General features: G+C 37.7%; 1 protein-coding gene across 2 annotated transcripts in view; it reads right to left on the bottom strand.

The window, feature by feature from the left end:
* The window catches only part of CNTNAP5 (contactin associated protein family member 5), an 825683-nt gene that overhangs the window by 123196 nt on the left and 683557 nt on the right, over positions 1 to 18930 (bottom strand). The window contains exons 15-17 of one of the 2 annotated variants that reach the window (XM_032353926.1): positions 17854 to 17981; positions 17496 to 17666; positions 7897 to 8115 (exon numbers count right to left, since the gene is read on the bottom strand). In XM_032353926.1, coding sequence (XP_032209817.1) covers positions 7897 to 8115; positions 17496 to 17666; positions 17854 to 17981 — 518 coding nt within the window. The remainder of the gene's footprint in view (positions 1 to 7896; positions 8116 to 17495; positions 17667 to 17853; positions 17982 to 18930) is intronic. The other variant, XM_032353927.1, reaches the window with a different exon arrangement.

Here is an 18930-nt window from a genome sequence, read left to right as displayed (position 1 = left end):
GCCACACCCCTTTAGCCCTACTAACCGTCCTTGGATATGCACCCTCATACCATATTCTCAGACACCTGGCTTAAAGCCTTTCCTCTCCATTCAAAGCCCATACTTCTTAAACACCAAATGGATCTTATTCATTTTCATGCTCCTGTTGCCTACCCTAGGGCTAATAACACAGAGTATGTTCAGGAAATATTTGTTAAATAAATTGTGTCCAAAAAAAAGAAAAAAAAGAGAGAGAGAGAGAGAGATGAGAGGAAGTACACAGTGGCAAATGGAGGGAAAGGATCAGATAGCCTTCAGTGTTTCCTCCCCAGTCTGGCAAAGTCATGCACAATCTGTTAGTCCTTAGAGTTATTTGGACAAGGAAAGAAGAGAGAATAAGGCTGATACTAAAAGAACAATAAATAAATAAATAAACTTTAAAAAATTACTTCAATTAAAACAAAACCTGAAAATTATTCCAATTAAAAAAAAAAAAAAAAGAGGTCTGGCTTTTTGCTACTGCCTCACTGGCAGCACCAGCTAAGAGAAGGGCAGTTGCAAAAGATCATGATTGCTTGGATGTCACCACAAATGGGTGTTGGATGTGGACGGCTTTCAGCTTATTTTATGAAACTTAAAATATCACTGAATCACAAATGGAGAGACTGGCCTGGGCACCTTCTCTGATCTGATAGGATTTTCCATAAATAAGCCCATCTTCACCCACCATAGCACAGGGAAAACAAGAGCAACAGCAAAAGGAATCCAGTAACAACAGCTCAGAGCATGCTTACACATACCACGGAACAATTTGAAAATGGGGTTTTGAAAATCCCTTTCCCTTTGAAAGCTAGTTGCTAAGACAACGGCCATTGTAATGTTACCTTTTGTAAAGGCCCTACCTCAGCTTTTGAGGCATTCATGCATCAGATACACTACCACGTGGGGACACTTCTGCTGATTTGTGCAAAGAAGGGATAAAACCCAGTGTGGGGGCAGGATCCTTCCCCTGGGAGCTATTGCACTAATTGAATGTGTCCTTTAAATGTCAAATCTTATAAATTTCCAGGCAAAGCAGTGTCTTATTATTCCCCTGGGATGGGGGTACAAATAAATTCCCACTTAAAATGATATTTTGCTTGCAACTCTTATTTAATAAGCTTGGATAGAAAATTCCAAATAAAAGGAAAAAAATGCCCATTTAATCTTTGCAACTGACTTATGAAGTATTGATTATTAAGCCCAGTGGGCAGATGGAATAACTGAGGCTCAGAAAAGGTAATGACTTAGAATAAAGCCAGTATTAAAAGGACCAGCACTTGGAACTTTGCATTCAATCACTTTCAGTAACTGATTATACATTCACTGAATTCAAAATACATCAGAGAACCTGCACCAGGCACAAGGATGTAAAGATAAATTAGATACTGTGTCTGTGCACAAGGAAACCACTAGAGGGGAGACAGGCAATAACCAGATCATTATAACCTAGTGTGAAGGGTATGATCACAGGTAGAGGGTGGAGTGGGGGAGTACACTCCCCTATGAGAAGAAATTGGATTTGAATCATCAAAAGGCTGTGTCATTAATGAAGAGGAGTCTGCCAAGTAGATAGCGGTAAAGGTATCCATCCTACACTGAGGGAGAAGACCTTTAAAAAGAACTAAACAAGCAAACTCAATACTAAGGAACCCATCAGCTTTAAAGAGTGTTCTGGAGGAAAAAAAAAAATAAGGGGGGAAGGGTTATATTATGGCTAATTCTGGGGGGAAATGAAAAATAAATTTTGTTTAAGAGATTACTATGACTTTTAAAAAGTTGTGTGTGTGTGTGTGTGTGTGTGTGTGTGTGTTTTACAAGAAATATATGATTCTGGCTCAGGTTGAGTTCTCCAGCAAGCAGGCTGTGCAGCAAGAGGTGTGTTAAGGATGCCCTTGGGAACCACACCTGTAGATGGGAGATGGAGAAAGCAGGAGGGGGTGGGGGGTGCTAGAGCGGCAGTGCATATTTAAGGACAGTCTAGAACAACCCCACAGAGAGCACCAGAGCTAGAAGAAACCCATGAGAATTGTACCTCCTTGGGCCAAAATGGACAAACCTTTATACCCTCAATTCAAAAGGTCATTGTGGACACACTTGCAAAGGTTGTGACTTTGTCTAGGTGTTTTTCTGGAGCTGACACAGTCCCTGAAGGGGCAGACACATGAAGACTATCTGTCAACGGCTTTCACATAGCAAGGCAACAAGTCCATCTTGAAGGGGGACCTGAACAGCACATTTCCATGTCTACCATGGGTTCCTAAGCCTCTCTCTACACCATAAATAGATCCCGAGACGACAATGCACCATTCAGCGTGGTGCATGGATGATGGAAAAAGCTGAATTGAGACATGGCACTTCTCACTTCTTCTGCAAAATTGCCTTCACCTACACAAGTGACTTTGAAGCCAAATCCCTTCCTTCTTGAATCAAAGGCAACTTGGTAACAATATGCGAACTGAGTGTAAATCTGCCAGGAACACTTTCAGAGGACTGTGATTACATTTTCTTCCCCTCTACTACTCTGCTCAAAGGCTTTCTCACCTCTTTTTCTGAATCCTCAGCTATATCGACAAAGCCTTGGAGAAACTGAAACAGGCTCACTAGGGTCCCAGCACCTGCATGCCTTGCTGGGTCTGCTTTTTTCCAACCTGGTGTTTCCCTGATTGTTAATGCTCAGTGGAAAAAAAACAAAAAACAAAAAAACAAAAACAAGAAACAAAACAAAACATAAACAACTTCTCACCTCCCTTCTGTCCCTTAGATCAGGTCCTTGAATGTCCAGGGAATACTGATTTTATTTTCCAGAAAGGTCTGGATTTACTTTTTTTTTTTTTTTTTTTTTTTAATGATTATCACCCAAGCTCCATGTAAATGACACTGCCCTAATTTTTTTTTTCTTTACTGAGTTATAAATTTTGATGACTTGTAGTGCCAGAGGAATCAGAATAACTACTTCTAACATTGGGTTTTTGTGTAGTCTAAATCTCAGGCGTCTTTCCCTGGGTTTGCTTGAGAAAATGATTCCATATGCCATAAGGCACTCTCCTTTAAAGAAGACAGTATGATTTGTGCTATGTTTTACCAACAGCAATCAATCAATCAATCAATCAAACCAACAAAATAACTTTACATTCTCCTTCAATTACCCATTATCAATCCATTGCAAACCAACATATGATAAAATGAGCTTCATTTAAAGCAGAAGGGGTTGCAGATAAACATTTCAAAAAAGTTTCTGGACTATTGAGGGGTGCAGAAAACACTAAAAATGGGCTATTGGAATAGGTTTAATGCCTTCAACTCTGAACATCTTAAAGAAGAAATAAAACTTTGCATAAGACAGTGATTTAATCTTTCACTTCTCTGAATATAAAAATAGAACCAATGTTTTTTTCAAAACACTTTCAAGCTATAAGAATGTGATTTGGTGGAACACTGGTGTTGGGGACAGAAAATGCATGGGGAAGCACGTAGCTCTGCATCATTGTTTGTTGTTGTTGTTTGTTGTATTTTGTTTTGTTTTGCATCATAGAATTTTTTATTAAGTGGACACAGGGGCTCCTCTAGGTACTTTGTCCACAACAACAAAGCACAGCATTTCTGGGACTTACCCTGCTGGTGTTTTGAGGTCTCTTACCAACTTCTTAAACTAGTCACAACAGTTTCTTGTATTTAACTATTAATGGGGAACATCAGATATCACATTTTTTTTTTTTTACTAAGAGAAATAATTCAAGTATACTTGTTATATGACTTACCTTTGAAAAAATTTAAACATTTTTGGTAAATTAGATATTATCAGAAATTTATGTGATGTTGAAAATACAATAATTCCTTTACTTTTTGTTTCACCACTGATGTAATGTTAAGTAACATCTTCAATGCACTATGGCTTATGTAATAAATATGCTGAATAAATATGCTGAAATATGCCTTTCAGTTATTTTTCTTTAAGATTTTATTTATTTGAGAAAGAGAGAGCATGAAAGCAAGAGAGCAGAAGCAGAAGGAGCAGCAGAAGGAGAAGGAGAAGCAGGCTCCCCTCTAAACAGGGAGCCAGAAGTGGGGCTAGATCCCAGGACCCTGGGATCATGACCTGAGCCGAAGTCAGCTGCTTAGTGGACTGAGCCACCCAGGTGCCCCTCAGTTACTTTTAATTGAGAAAAGGATACATACCTTCTCTTGTACTTTGAGACATGTTATATCCTCTCAAATAGAAAACTCTACTGGGCTGCATCAGGAAAGCCATCCTCCTGAGTCACTCTCAAGGATAAATATAAGTAACTATGCACATATATACTTTCTGGCAGCTCATGTATGTGGCTGCATTTTGCCACAGAGTACCTGTCTATGTTGTGCCAGAGATCAAGGTCATTGTGTGTTCACTCTCCCTGATTGGTTTCACTACTGACCCCACTAAGTTTGACATGCTTCACCTGAAAATAGAAATAATAGTTCGCTACCGGCAGGGAGGCAGAAGCAACATTTTTAGGGATCTCTTTGAACTTAATGATTTATCAAGAATCGTATTGTTCTCTTTCATAGTCTAGTATTTTCTCCAAGGAACTGTAAAATGTGAGCAGCTTCAGTTTACATTGACACAATTAAATAGCTAAGCCAAAAACAACCAAGACCAAAACAAACAAACAAACAAACAAACCCAAAAAACAAAACACAAGTCCTTGAAAGACAAAACAAAACAAAACAAAACAAAAATAATAATAAGAAGGCAGTAAAATCACATGAAAATGAAGCTCACAGGCCCAGATATTTACAAAATGTCTATAATTGCAGCAAACTTGGAAAGACGCAATTCAGATTTGGGGAGAATGAGGATAAGGATGATTGTCATTCCTAACATAAACATGGAGATTGTAGTTCCTTGGGTCCTGGGAGGTAAAATACCAAACTTTTCTTTTCTATTTTGCAGGTAAAGACAATGAGTATACAAAGGATAGGTGTTTTTTAACCAATGTCTTGTGGCTTATTGGCTCTTGACCTGGGTTACACACCCATGTCTCTCCATTTCCAGCAGTGGGTGCTAGTTCTTGGATTCCACATTTGTAGGGAACAGCAAACCAGAGGGCTAATACCTCTAAGAGTTTCATCGATGAGATAATTACATACTTGCAGCATACATTTCAGAATCTATGTGTTATAAAGTTTCTCTTATTCTGTTAAACAATAATAATAATTAAAAAAAAAAAAAGTGTGATCAGTAAGATGGCAGGGTTGCAAATGTCCCTAACTATCATGGTGATAAAAGTCTGAAGATAAAAATATTGATTCTGGGAATCCAGCATGCCTTGACTCATGTATGAGCACTTCAACTTGTCACATTTAAATGACAGGAGCAGTGTGAAGAGGTACATCCTGTTCTACAAAATTTAACCTGTTTCTAGTACTCAGGAAGCACTCACGAGCACACGTCTACACCAGCAATTACAATGCTGAATGATGCTCTGTTTTGATTGAAAGATCCTTTAGTGGCTAAAAGTATCCAGATAGGCATATCCAAATGAATATTTAAATACTGCTACCTTCAATCTCTCCCTGGGAAGAAGTATACACCAATGATATCTTTTTTTCTGCCTAGAAAATATAAATATTCAATGTCTCTAAATTTCTGAATGACAGGGAATGCAATTCTCCACTTGGGCTCTTAGAGCTAAGTAGAGGGTTTTATTTTTTGTTTTTGGTTTTTGGTTTTGGACCACTGAATTATACAAAATGGAAATACTGGGACTTCAGCATTTTTGGCCACCTGACATTTCTAAATAGTGTATTGCTGAACACTGAACAACAGAATTCAAACCAGCAGACTAAAATGACCTCCAACAGCATGTTTCTTTTTTTTTTTTCTTCTTCTTAAAGTACATTAAGACAAATTCAATAAGGCAGAGTAACATCTGAGAAGGAACTTATTGGAGAAAAACATAACCGAAGCAGGTGCTCTCACCACAGCTGACCTTGGCTCCAGCTCGAGCAAGATATGTCCTCCAAAACCATCGACATGCTCCTACAACTCATTGCATTTGTGATCAATTTAACTGAAACGTCTGGAGATAAAAACCTGCCATGAAACACAGCTGCTACTTTTCCCTTTTGACTTGCACACAGTTTATCACATATTCAGGGCATATGATAATTTCATAATGACATGAAATTTGCATGGAAGGATAAAAAATATTATTCCATCTTATGTACACCTTTCTGCCAGAAAGATTCATAAATACTGCCTGAAGATAAATTAAACTTTGGCATGGAATATAATTTATGAAAATTGCAAACTACTTGAATTGATTTCACCAAAAAAGACATTAAATCTTGATGACTAGCAAACTTCTTCAGAGAAATGAAATGTGATGTTTTAATAGAATTAAAACAGCAATATAAATTTTCAAAAATATTTTAAGAGTAAATCATATCACTCATGTAGGTTATTAATTAAGTAAATGTCTTATAATCATAAAAATGCTTTAATCACTTATAGCTTCTGCTAGATAGGTAAAACATGACAGATGAAGAAAGAAATATGATTCCTCTTGAGAAGAGAAAATATGACATATTCTGCTACTTCTTTTTTTCTTTTAGCTGGCATGCTTTTAGTGACTTTTTGTCAGAGTTAAAAACTGTTCAAAACTAATTTAAAGAAAACTTGTAAGAAACTCCCGCTGATTGCTGATGGCATTTTATTACTAGCAGTAAAACTCTATTGTGTGAGAGTTGGTTAAACAAATAAATAAGGAAAGAAAATTAAATCTGGGCTGACTGGAAAATTTTGGACCTTACTTATACCACTGTTCTAAACATCTGAACTTCAAATTTTATATAAGAATAGCTTCTTAGCTTTGATAATATTACAATGGCCCTATTATTTATAGCTCTATTTTGTACCTTCAAGATTTGCAAGTGCTACTCAACCTACTTTTAAAAAATCCTTTCTAAATTACAGCTGTGAGGTTGCCCTTTCCTACCTAGACTCATGTGGCTAAATTCTCTTCCTCTCTATTGTCGTCTCTCAGTGTCTTTCTTACACATACAAACAGGCACACAAGCTCTTTGAAAGTAGTGTCACCACACAATTTATCATTCAATGCCCATCATCCAACAAGGTGCCTGAATTGTTTTCAGTGTTTAGTGACTCTGGAATGAAAGAATGAATGGACTCAGTAAATGACATTGAAAACTTCCTGGTACCCACTATAAGCAGGGGCAGTCAGTTCAGATGAACAACTTGTCCAGAAACTAATTCTGAGTCTCAGGAGGAACTGCTCAATGGAGCAACATCAGCTCAAGAACTAGACCTGCTTTTCTGTGTCAATGTAAGGCAGTGACCTGAATGATGTGATTTCAGGGAGCATCAAAGAAACCTGTGGAAAACAGTAGCTCCTCCCTCCACCATATGACTGGTGACACATCCCTTTGAGATACTGTAACATGTTTTATTGCACAGTTATCATTAATTATCAGGAGTCAGATATCACTAGGAAGGGTGAAGGGTGCTCACTGACTTAGAGGCAACACCTACTAAGGTGTAAATAGCTGATATTTTCTTTTTCTACAAGTGTATCTTGACTATAAGAATGAAAAATATTAGGGGCCCGTGAACATCTGAAAATAATATGTACAAGGAGAAAAGAGACAAAATCTGACACCACCTCAAAATTTGCTAAGGGGTGGCATAATCTCTTATTGCCATGGCTATGAAGCTAGAATGAAAGAATCTGTAAAATCAAATTTATAATTATAAATGCCTTGTGACACATTTTAACCATCCCTCAAGTCTGAAACAAAATCATAATTTTCTCTGGGTCTGGTCATATAGAAGTCTTATAAGGTATTAGCACAGAGGGAACTCAAGATGTCCCTTACCTACAAACAGCTGGCTGTTCAGCTGCAATCGGAAATGACCTTCCTCTGAAGTCTCCCTGGTCATCCTTGGGAGGTTGTCCACCTGAAGTGAAGTCTCCTTGAGGTTTCTCTCAGCTCGGACGTAATGCCATTGGTTATCATTCAGAAGAGAAGGAGAGTGAACTATGAGCTCTACAGGGCCATTCCCAACATCGATGGCAAAAGTGATCTCAGATGGAGCTGAAACCAACAAGGGAACAGGTAGGAAGTTGAGGGGAGGTGTCAGTCAGTGCATTGAGATCACAAGCACACACTGAATGAATGGTGTAAATGACTACAAGTCAATACAAGGTGAGGAAGTCTTCAGTTGAAATCTTTGCAGTATTAAAATTATCAGTTAGTTGTGAAAATTACCAAATATTAAGTCCCAAGCTCTTTTATGGCCCATTTGGTACTCATTGTGAGAATTTAGGAAACAGGGTAAGGGCTACAGCCACAGATACCAATCTGATAAACATGCATCAGTGCCAAGGCTCTGGGTTTTCTGGGTCTATTTTGTCTTCAATTGTGTCTTCATAGATATATGTAGATACTGGATTAGCTATGCCTGCATTCCTGGAGGGAGAGGATTCATACCCTTGAATGTCCAGTGATCTCCTCCATCTTATTTCATTAATACATGTGATTATAAGCATTCATGCTATTCTTACGACCTTTTTCCTCTTTTTCAAGGAGAGTCAAAGTTTAAGTGCTTATCTCAAGGATATATCATGCAAGTAGTGGTTCCTGGGATCAAACATAAGTCCCCATCCCTCTTCCATGACTCTTTCTGCCTTTCTATAAAAATCTGCATATCACACATGCCATAGGTCACCCAGTCAGGAGTAATAATACCAATGATGATGATGTGGTACTGGTATTGGCATTAGTGGTCTCGGTGGTGGTGATAGTGTTGGTGATAGTGGTGATGGTAACGATGATGGTGGTGATGGTTATGATGATGGTGGTGGTGACATAGCCATTGAGGGAGATAGAGAAAGAGAAGTAGCAGGGACACAATAGGTACAATGAATTCTGCTGAGTGCTATACTAAATTCTGACCATTTTAATTCTGATCATTTAATCTGTCATTTTAATTCTCAAAACAACACCATGATAAAGGTATAATTTTTATTCCCATTCCATGGGTGAGAAAAGAAGTGTAATTTTCTCAGTTTCTCCGACAGGACAAAGAATTTGATTCTAAAAGTAGAATTCTTCTCGATTTTTCTCTATTGAATATGTCTTTTGTATTTTCCATTATTGAATAAGATTTTTTTTTTATCTGAAGGATATGGAGAGGCAAATTATAAGTTGATGTTGATGAGAGTCCCTGGAGCTGGAGCCTTCCTATGACAGACCTTCCATTCCTTCTAAGCACCTTGCACAGCCCCCTCTCCTTTATACCTAAAACAAGACATGGGTATTTATTTGACAAACTCATCAACTGAATTATCAGTAATAACACATGTCAAATAGCACCCTGGACTCTCCCTTCTCAGCCTTCAAATCCAAACAGAGAATGAGCCTTAGTATAAGAAGCCCCCCAGTAGGTAGAATTTCAAGTAACCAAGAGCTTGAATGTTTTGCATTCTGGTCAAGGTGAGCCCAAATCTAAAAGAGTTAGAGGCCCTAGACTGGGACTTGAAAGCATGTACTCTGGACCCACATTTCCAATCTTATCACACCTCAATTTTCTTATTTGAAAAATGGGAATGAAAATAATACTTAAGTGTCAGGTTGTTTATGACTTAATCCTGATGAACTTCATAGAACCATACCTGGCCCATAAGATGTACTCAAAGTGATTGCTATTGCTGCTGTTATAGTGACAGAGTGAGTTGTGACGGACTCAGTCCCATGGCATTGGCTCAGAAACCCATGCATTAAAGGAGAGAGAACTGAGGTGAACAAATTGTGTTCAACAATTAAAAGATTAAATAAGAATGAAGTTGGCTCTTTGAGCAATTTCCTGTTTCTTATTCAGGCCACAGATGCCACCTTGCAGCCCTGCACATCTTGAGTTCAAATAAACACTAAATGCAGGATAACTGGGACCTCAATTTATTTCTCTCCGCAGAACCAAGGTAAGGATTGGTGAGAAATGGAGAGGAAAAACGTTAAAGATTTTGTTAAAAGCCTTTCTGTAAAGCTGGTCTTGTGGATATTAAGTTCTACATGGACAGCACCTCTTTATGGAGCTTTCTTTGCTCTACTGCTGCATCTGTCCACCACATCCTTGGTAGGGTTCCTGTCTAGGCTTATCCCTGCTCCAACACGTATCCATCTGTTGTATAATGATCTTTCTAGGGTCTGTCTCCCCAATTAGTCTGCAAACTCTAGGTAAACAGTTCAACTATTATTTTTAAATTTTTTTCAATTTATTTATTTTCAGAAAAACAGTATTCATTATTTTTTCACCACATCCAGTGCTCCATGCAATCCGTGCCTTCTATAATACCCACCACCTGGTACCTCAACCTCCCACCCCCCCGCCACTTCAAACCCCTCAGATTGTTTTTCAGAGTCGATAGTCTCTCATGGTTCACCTCCCCTTCCAATGGACCCCAACTCCCTTCTCCTCTCTAACACCCCTTGTCCTCCATGATATTTGTTATGCTCCACAAATAAGTGAAACCATATGATAATTAACTCTCTCTGCTTGACTTATTTCACTCAGCATAATCTCTTCCAGTCCCGTCCATGTTGCTACAAAAGTTGGGTATTCATCCTTTCTGATGGAGGCATAATACTCCATAGTGTATATGGACCACATCTTCCTTATCCATTTGTCCGTTGAAGGGCATCTTGGTTTTTTCCATAGTTTGGCGACCGTGGCCATTGTTGCTATAAACATTGGGGTACAGATGGCCCTTCTTTTCACGACATCTGTATCCTTGGGGTAAATACCCAGGAGTGCAATTGCAGGGTCATAGGGAAGCTCTATTTTTAATTTCTTGAGGAATCTCCACACTGTTCTCCAAAGAGGCTGCACCAACTTGCGTTCCCACCAACAGTGTAAGAGGGTTCCCCTTTCTCCACATCCTCTCCAACACATGTTGTTTCCTGTTTTGTTAATTTTGGCCATTCTAGCTGGTGTAAGGTGATATCTCAATGTGGTTTTAATTTGAATCTCCCTGAGGGCTAATGATGATGAACATTTTTTCATGTGTCTGATAGCCATTTGTATGTTTCATTGGAGAAGTGTCTGTTCATATCTTCTGCCCATTTTTTGATATGTTTGCCTGTTTCATGTGGGTTGAGTTTGAGGAGTTCATTATAAATCCTGGATATCAACCTTTTGTCTGTACTGTCATTTGCAAATATCTTCTCTCATTCCGTGGGTTGCCTCTTTGTTTTTTTGACTGTTTCCTTTGCTGTGCAGAAGCTTTTGATTTTGATGAAGTCCCAAAAGTTTATTTTCGCTTTTGTTTCTTTTGCCTTTGGAGACATATCTTGAAAGAAGTTGCTGTGGCTGATATCGAAGAGATTACTGCCTATGTTCTCCTCTAGGATTCTGATGGATTCCTGTCTCACGTTGAGGTCTTTTATCCATTTTGAGTTGATCTTTGTGTACAGTGTAAGAGAATGGTCGAGTTTCATTCTTGTACATATAGCTGTCCAGTTTTCCCAGCACCATTTATTGAAGAGACTGTCTTTTTTCCACTGTATATTTTTTCCTGTTTTGTCAAAGATTAATTGACCATAGAGTTGAGGGTCCATATCTGGGCTCTCTACTCTGTTCCACTGGTCTATGTGTCTGTTTTTATAACAGTTCAACTTTTGGACATCTAACACCAGGGCTGGTATATAGGAAGCTCTCATCCAACTAAAAACTTGTTCATTAAAACGTTACACCACACACACCAAATACAAGTTTGTAATTTCTTTTAGATTTTTTTTTTTTTAGTTTTATACCAAGGCATTAACTTCCTTGACAAATATTTTAATTATTATTATTTAATTTTATTTAGGTCACTATTAAAGACCTACTTTATTCAGTCTATTCCTCCTAGAACTGAGGGACAATCAGTAAAATGCAGTAATCAGAGCCAAGTACTCTGCCAAACACTTTTCATTAATGAAGTCCTTAATATTTTAAGCCACACTATACCCTTATGAGACAGGTAACATATAGCAGCTGCAGGAACTGAGCTGACAAGTGGGTCCAACCCAGATGGGGCAGAGTCAAGATTTAAATCCTGGTGATGTGTCTCTGGAGCTCATTTCTGAACCCACTCTCTCTATGAAAAAAAATCTTCTTCCCCCAAACTTATGCAGTGCCCCTGGGGGAGGGGTTCAAAGCTAAAATATGTAATAGAGGTGCCTGAAAACAACTAAACAATAACAATGTAGGTAAATAAGTGGTATTTCCAACATTGCCTAGTGACGCTGAGGATGGGGATCAGAGTCAAACATAAGCCTGATCTCCTTTGCTGATGGGATATTCATCACCTGATGGCCCTGGAGGAGAAAAACAGAAGCCTTGTGTCAGCCCTTAGCTCCAGCATGAATTTACCTGCTGGCCTTTCTCTCTCCCACCTGTCTGACAAATATCTTCCTTTAATTTACTCCCTTGTGGTTCAAGACAAAGCTATAGAGTCAGTTAGCCTTTCAGTGGGTTTTTACCAATCCAGGTCTTGTGTTAGGCCCTGAGAATGCACAGATCAATGAAACCCAATGACCTCACAATGTACTTTCAAGATTGACAAAGAAAGAACATGCTAAGTGGAGGAAAGTGCTGAAAGTTCAAGTACTTCTAGAAGATGAGAGTCTTTCTGGGTAGAGGCTCCTATATAATGTTCTCCCCACCTAGAACTTCATATCCAATACCATGTTGGGCATACAACAGATCCCAGGATCATTTATGGACAAAGAAGAAGTCACTTATCCTCTCTGACCTTCTATGTATGCATCTATAAAGTGGGAAATATGAACTATATGACATATCGTTAAACATTTTTGTAGATAAGACAACTCAAGAAAAAAGGATATACAAATTGCTAAAATTTTGAAGATTTCCTGAATGTCTTATGTGTCAAATCACAGAAAAAAATAATTCTATTTTCTCTGAGTCCTAGCATTCTTGGGTTTTGAGGCAGTCTTGCAAAACAGAATAGGAAGTTGCACTAAGGAAGAAAGAGGTAGGTTGATCATGGATGCTGACTCTTAAACCAACTGTGTAAGCTGTGTAACTCTGGGTGTTTTACTAAGTCTCTCTAGGGTTACCCTCCTCATCTTTAAATTGGATTAGGAGTTGAACAATGAAAATCATAGTGCAGTATCTTGTGAACATCAAGAACAATTTTGTTTGAAAACAAAATATATAGTAAATGTATAAATAGGGTAAGTGGCAGAAGGAGAGGCAGAAGCAGGCTCCTTGCTGAGGAAGGAGCCTGATGTGAGGCTTGGTCCCAGGACTCTGGGATCATGACCTGAGCCGAAGGCAGATGATTGACTGAGCTACCCAGGCATGCCTGGAGACATCTTTAGATCCTATCGGTCTAGAGATGACACCAGAGAGATCTGCATAACAAACTTTACTAACTATCATTTATCACAACTTTTGAAAACCTAATATTGCTTTCCTTTGTCCATTATTTCTCCATAATTTTATTTTTCTCTGTTGAACACACTATATGATAATCTATAATTCTAAGCCACCTCTTTGAATTATCCATTTTTCTCTGTTCATGTCATGTGCACACAATGTGTGTAGATTGGTAAACTTCTGTTTGTTTTCCTCTTGTTACTCAGGGGTCTCAACCAAGAACTGAAAAGTTAAGAGGCACATTGTTTTTCCTCCCTCTTTCCCCCAGCACATGTAAAGGTGGGTCCTGGCAAAACCACTCTGCAATCTTTACTTCCATGGCCAGAAGCCTTGGCCAGAGGTGTTTAGGTGTTGCACACCAGGAGTTTTACCCATTAGCTGAAATGTAGCTCTCCCTTGAAGGACAGCTAGCTTTAGACTGAAAAAAATTCAGAAGTCAGTGCAGGGAAAGAAATAAATTGAATCCAGATAACATTATGAAACATTATGAAACTGATGAATTCAACCAGAAATAAAATGTCTCACCAGTTCTGGACCTAGTCACATGTCTCAGTACCAGTGAATCCCCATCCTTGTATCTACTAGTTCAGATCAAGTTTTCTCTTAACTGCAGCCAAATACATCAGATTGGCATATGGGTGTCATAAGTCCCATTTTGCATAAGTAAGCACTAAAGAGGTAAAGAACATGTTCACAATTAAACTTAGAAGGCTGGAAATTTGAATCACCTGGGGTTCTAAGCAATAGGCTCTTTCCACTAAACCACACGGACTTTCAACAATTCCCCACTTCTCCTCTTCACCTACTCTAAACTGTATTTCCAACTCACAACCATTGTGAGATAATTGTCAAATTAGCTCATTTTTTACACTCAGTCTCATTTGAAACAGATCCACTAAGACATGATACTGTGTAATGTCTTGTTTCTCATAGAATATGGACTAATTTCAAGGCTACATAATTCACACGTCTTAGCTGGAAGTGACCCAGAAGGAAATGGATTGAAAATTTCATGGAGACGTCTTGTTCCCTGTTGAACAATATGGATATATCAACTTCAGAGGCTTCTGTTCAGATAGTTATAGAGGAATACTCCTTAGGGATGGAAAAGAAATCTATTCTGAGCCATTTCATGTGTTTAAAGGCCATTTCCTTTATAAGTAGCTGATCTGTAAAAGTATCTTGTTATGAACCCCTTAGGGTGAAAATTTTATCTACAGAAAAGGTAAAAGATGAGTATAGATGTTAATAAGAAATACAAGACCTCTTCCAATTTATTTTTTCCTTTTAAATAATAATAATAATAATAATAAATACAGTATTTTGAAAAATATGAAGTCCTGTATTTTAAATTTTTTATATAAAATCCTCTTGTTTCAAAAAAGTATATGTTCTTCAACCTGGTGAAAAAACTGTATGGCAAACAATTACATCAATGGATTTTTAAATTTTCTTCAAATTAAATACCACCTGAACTTAAAACATTTTTATATGACCCGAAGGACAAAATACAGTACCAGAAAGTACAAACAAATTGGACATTGAAATGTAATTAACACTAAATCACTGTTCATTATCTTGTGATAATATGCCATGACATTTGCTGCTGCTTTAATGAATCAAAAGGCCTTAGGGCCTGATTTTTATTAAATTTACATTGAGGTTATTATATCCATATTATGCAATGGTTGGCACTCAACCCCACATTTTCAGAGCCTGGCTAAGTTAGATAGGAGACACACTAAAGCCACAAGAGCGTCCTCCCATTAATAGTCTAAATCTTCAGAGTAAAAGGAGGTTAAGGCTAACAATTAAAGAGATCTCTTTCCTTGTATGTATTGTTCTATAACTGCAAAAGAAACTTCTAACTGCTTGGTGATTTACAGGGAGCTGGTGCAAATACCTCAGTCATCTCCTCCAGTTAGTGCTTTTGTTTCTTTCTCTGGAGCTCTCAAATTTTTAAGCTCCTCTTCCCAGAACGTTACTTATGCTTTTAAGGGTATTTCATGCAGGGGGTCCCTGGGTGGCTCAGTCCTTCAGCATCTGCCTTTGGCTCAGGTCATGATCCCAGGGTCTTGGGATCCAGCCCTGCATCAGCTCCCTGCTCAGCGGGAGGCCTACTTCTCCCTCTCCCACTTCCCCTGCTTGTGTTCCCTCTTGTGCTATCTCTCTGTCAAATAAATAAATAACTTTTAAAGGGTATTTCATGCAGTCACATCACTATCATAGTATTGGTAGTATAGGTCAACTGCCTCCATCAAACTATAGAAAACATCTGTGTAGACACAGATACATGAGAAATCTAATGACAAGCACAAGTCATCATGGTCATGGCATAAAAAGGGCAAGATGGTGGGAGTTGTCCATCTTTGTAGAAGAAATATGGGGGGAGGGGGCAGAAGGTGCAAGAAATTGGAAAACCAACAAAAGCAACTAAAAGTAAATGCTTTTATTATTGCCACGCACCAGCAATTCTAAATAGGATCAGTGAAAAACATTCTTCTACCAAAAAAAGCCTTTTGTTGGTCTAAGTTCTAAGAAATGCCGATGCCAGTATGAATTTTTAATAACGTATATATAAGCTTCAAATAGCATGTTTTATTACTTGTCATTATTACTTGAATATAATAAATATTATATTCAAGAGGGAAGTTAATTCAGACAACTCCAGTTATACCTTTGGCTTCTGAACATGCAGACTCAAATACAAAGGCTTAGTTCTAAGGGTCAGAATTCAACTTCTGATTTCTCATTTGTACAATTACTATGCTCCTTGTTTAACTCAGACCTACTGTTGAAACACATGAATACACATTAATACGGGGCTTGTGGACACAGATTGCACCCAAAGAGAGCTCACACAACTGCAATATTTAGGAACTCCATAATATTTTACCAAATGTGATAAAATTTCTAGTGAAAATATTTTAGTGATTTTCTTATTGATTGCAAAGATATTTAAATGTTGCTAGAACTAATCGTGAAGAAAACACATGGAAAAATCATAATTCCTGAAATTTATTATAAAACAAAGTATTTTTATGAATATCAATCAAATTTACCTTCATGTTTAGAACCTTTCCTAAAATTTACATGTCTGTTGCTTATCGTGAAAAAAAAATAAATTTAAAAATAGTAAAAGTATCCTTTGATTAAGATAGATGGGCAAATCTGATTATATTCTGTTTTGAACATACACATGTGAAGACTATTGATTTTGATAAGCCATGCACAAATTTGTAGAAGTTAAGTTGGAGGAACAGAAATTTTAATATGACTATTACTGGAACAAACCAATATACAGGTATGTTTTTGTCCTTTTTACTGAAAAAAAAAAAAAAGGACTAATGTTAACTAGAAACCATTCATGTCTTTTCTTTTTTAATTGGCCTGATCACATAGAAATGTTCAATATTAGGACATTTTGCCATCTATATTTCTATTATTATTCTTTTAACTTTATGATTGTTACTGATATAACCTGTGTGTAGGAAATGGGATATTAGACAATGATCCATATTCTGGTGTAGCTGCACCACTGCATATGGGGAAGTAGTTGAAAAAGAGCAGGAATTCTGATTGGGTAGTCACACAGTCCTAATGGTGAAAAATAAATCAGGAATTACTTTCAGAGCAAAAGTACAACAACAACAAAAAATAGACCCTAATTATGAATAGAATGCATAATAATAATACATTAAGCTTTCCATGAAAATTGTAGTGAAAAAGTTCTGGGGTATGGAAGTTAACGTAAAAGGTAAGCAGTACCCATGGATAGATAAGGGACACTGTAATAAGTACTATGGGGACTTGAGAAATACACTATTTTGAAGAGAGAATGATTACATTCTGATAGGCAATAATAAAATAAACAAAAACAATTAGAAGGAACTAGAAATTAGCATGACTATTTTTACAGATTACCAGAGGCATTAATTTGATAGTATCAACATGTACTAGCCATTGGTGGCAAAGATAAGACTTGGACTTCTGTTGACATTATGTTAAATTCATAAATGAGGGCACTTACAGCTTATTTCAAGTCGGATGAAGTCTTTAATGCCAAGGTTTTCTAGGAAAACTCCCGATAAAGCCGTGGTTTTAAAAAAGAAGGAAATATCAGCACTGAACTCCGCGTGGAAGGTAGGAAAGTGGAGGTAAGACGCTTCTGTATAAAATGATACCGCATTCCAGAAGTGCCCTGCAAATGGAAATATCCTTAAGCAGGGTTCATTGTTTTAGAATGAGATGTAGAAAAGCATTGGACATGTGAAAAATTTTCAAGACTGAGGGACACTGCAGGAAAAAGGGATAAGGGAATAAAAACATCTTGTGCTTATGTAATGAAGAGAGAAAGCTTTTTTTTTTTTTTTCAATTTAGTACTCACGGTCTCCATAGCAACGCAAGGGACCAATTCTCCAAGCAGCTTCTGAGTTTGATCTGTTGGTATCAGTGATAACTATCTGAGTGACAGGCAAGTGGTCTTTGAAGGAAAGAAACCCAGTATCATTTGTCCTGCAAAACATAAATTTAAGAAAAAAGAGGAGAAAATGTGGATAATGTAGGGACTCTTACCAAGTACTCCTTTTTTCAAAGGTGATCTGGGGGGTTGCAGTAGCTGGGTGAGGCCAGGGAGGGGAAACCAGAAGGCTTTTCATCTCATAAGCATATACAAAAGACTGGAAGGCCAATTACAAAACCTTTGGCCAGCTTCCAAAAACCAGGGAAGTTACATTTTCTCTAAGTCTTTCCAGAAACACAGGTAATATACAGAGCTTGCTGTTTCTTGTTGTAGCTGACAGCACCCCACCTGCCCAATGCCTTGTTGATGTAACATTAAACAGCAACTCTCTTTCCACAGAGATTGGCTATCTCAGTAACTAACTTGAAATGGGCACCACAAATCCCACTTGAAATCACTCCCAGGACTTGCTCCAGCCACCAGCGTATAGGTTTTAATCAGCTTGGGATGCTTCTTATCACCTTTTAACTCCAGGTAAAAACAAGTCTTCAGAGTTACCTGTTTGCTGCTTTTGATTTTGCTCTATGTTTTAAAGACCTTGGGAGTTAACATCTTTGTCTTTGTTAATTATGCAAACAGATAACTAGTTACCCTTTGGGGGGGGGAATTAAAATTAAATAGGGTGACAGTATTGTTTTTCCCTTTTTTAAAGCTGTGTTTTTGGATTCATGGTAAGAACATACCACAGTATCTGGGAGAAGAAACCTGCATTGAATAAATAACTATTCTGAGCCAGAAATATATTAGGGGATAAGTACATTTTCCCCACACAACACACTTGTGAAGTGGGTACCATTATTTTCATTCACAGATGAGGAAACTGAGTCTAAGATATATATCAGACAACCTATCTAAGTTCACAGGACACAAAAGGCAGGGACTTGATCACATACGATCTACCTTGTGTCTAAATTTAACAATCTTGCCATAAATAGTCATGTC

This window comes from Mustela erminea, chromosome 8 (genome assembly GCF_009829155.1).
Source record: "Mustela erminea isolate mMusErm1 chromosome 8, mMusErm1.Pri, whole genome shotgun sequence".
Classification (NCBI taxonomy): domain Eukaryota; kingdom Metazoa; phylum Chordata; class Mammalia; order Carnivora; family Mustelidae; genus Mustela; species Mustela erminea.
Note: the sequence above shows the minus strand (reverse complement) of the source record. Positions and strands in the feature narration are given on the sequence as shown.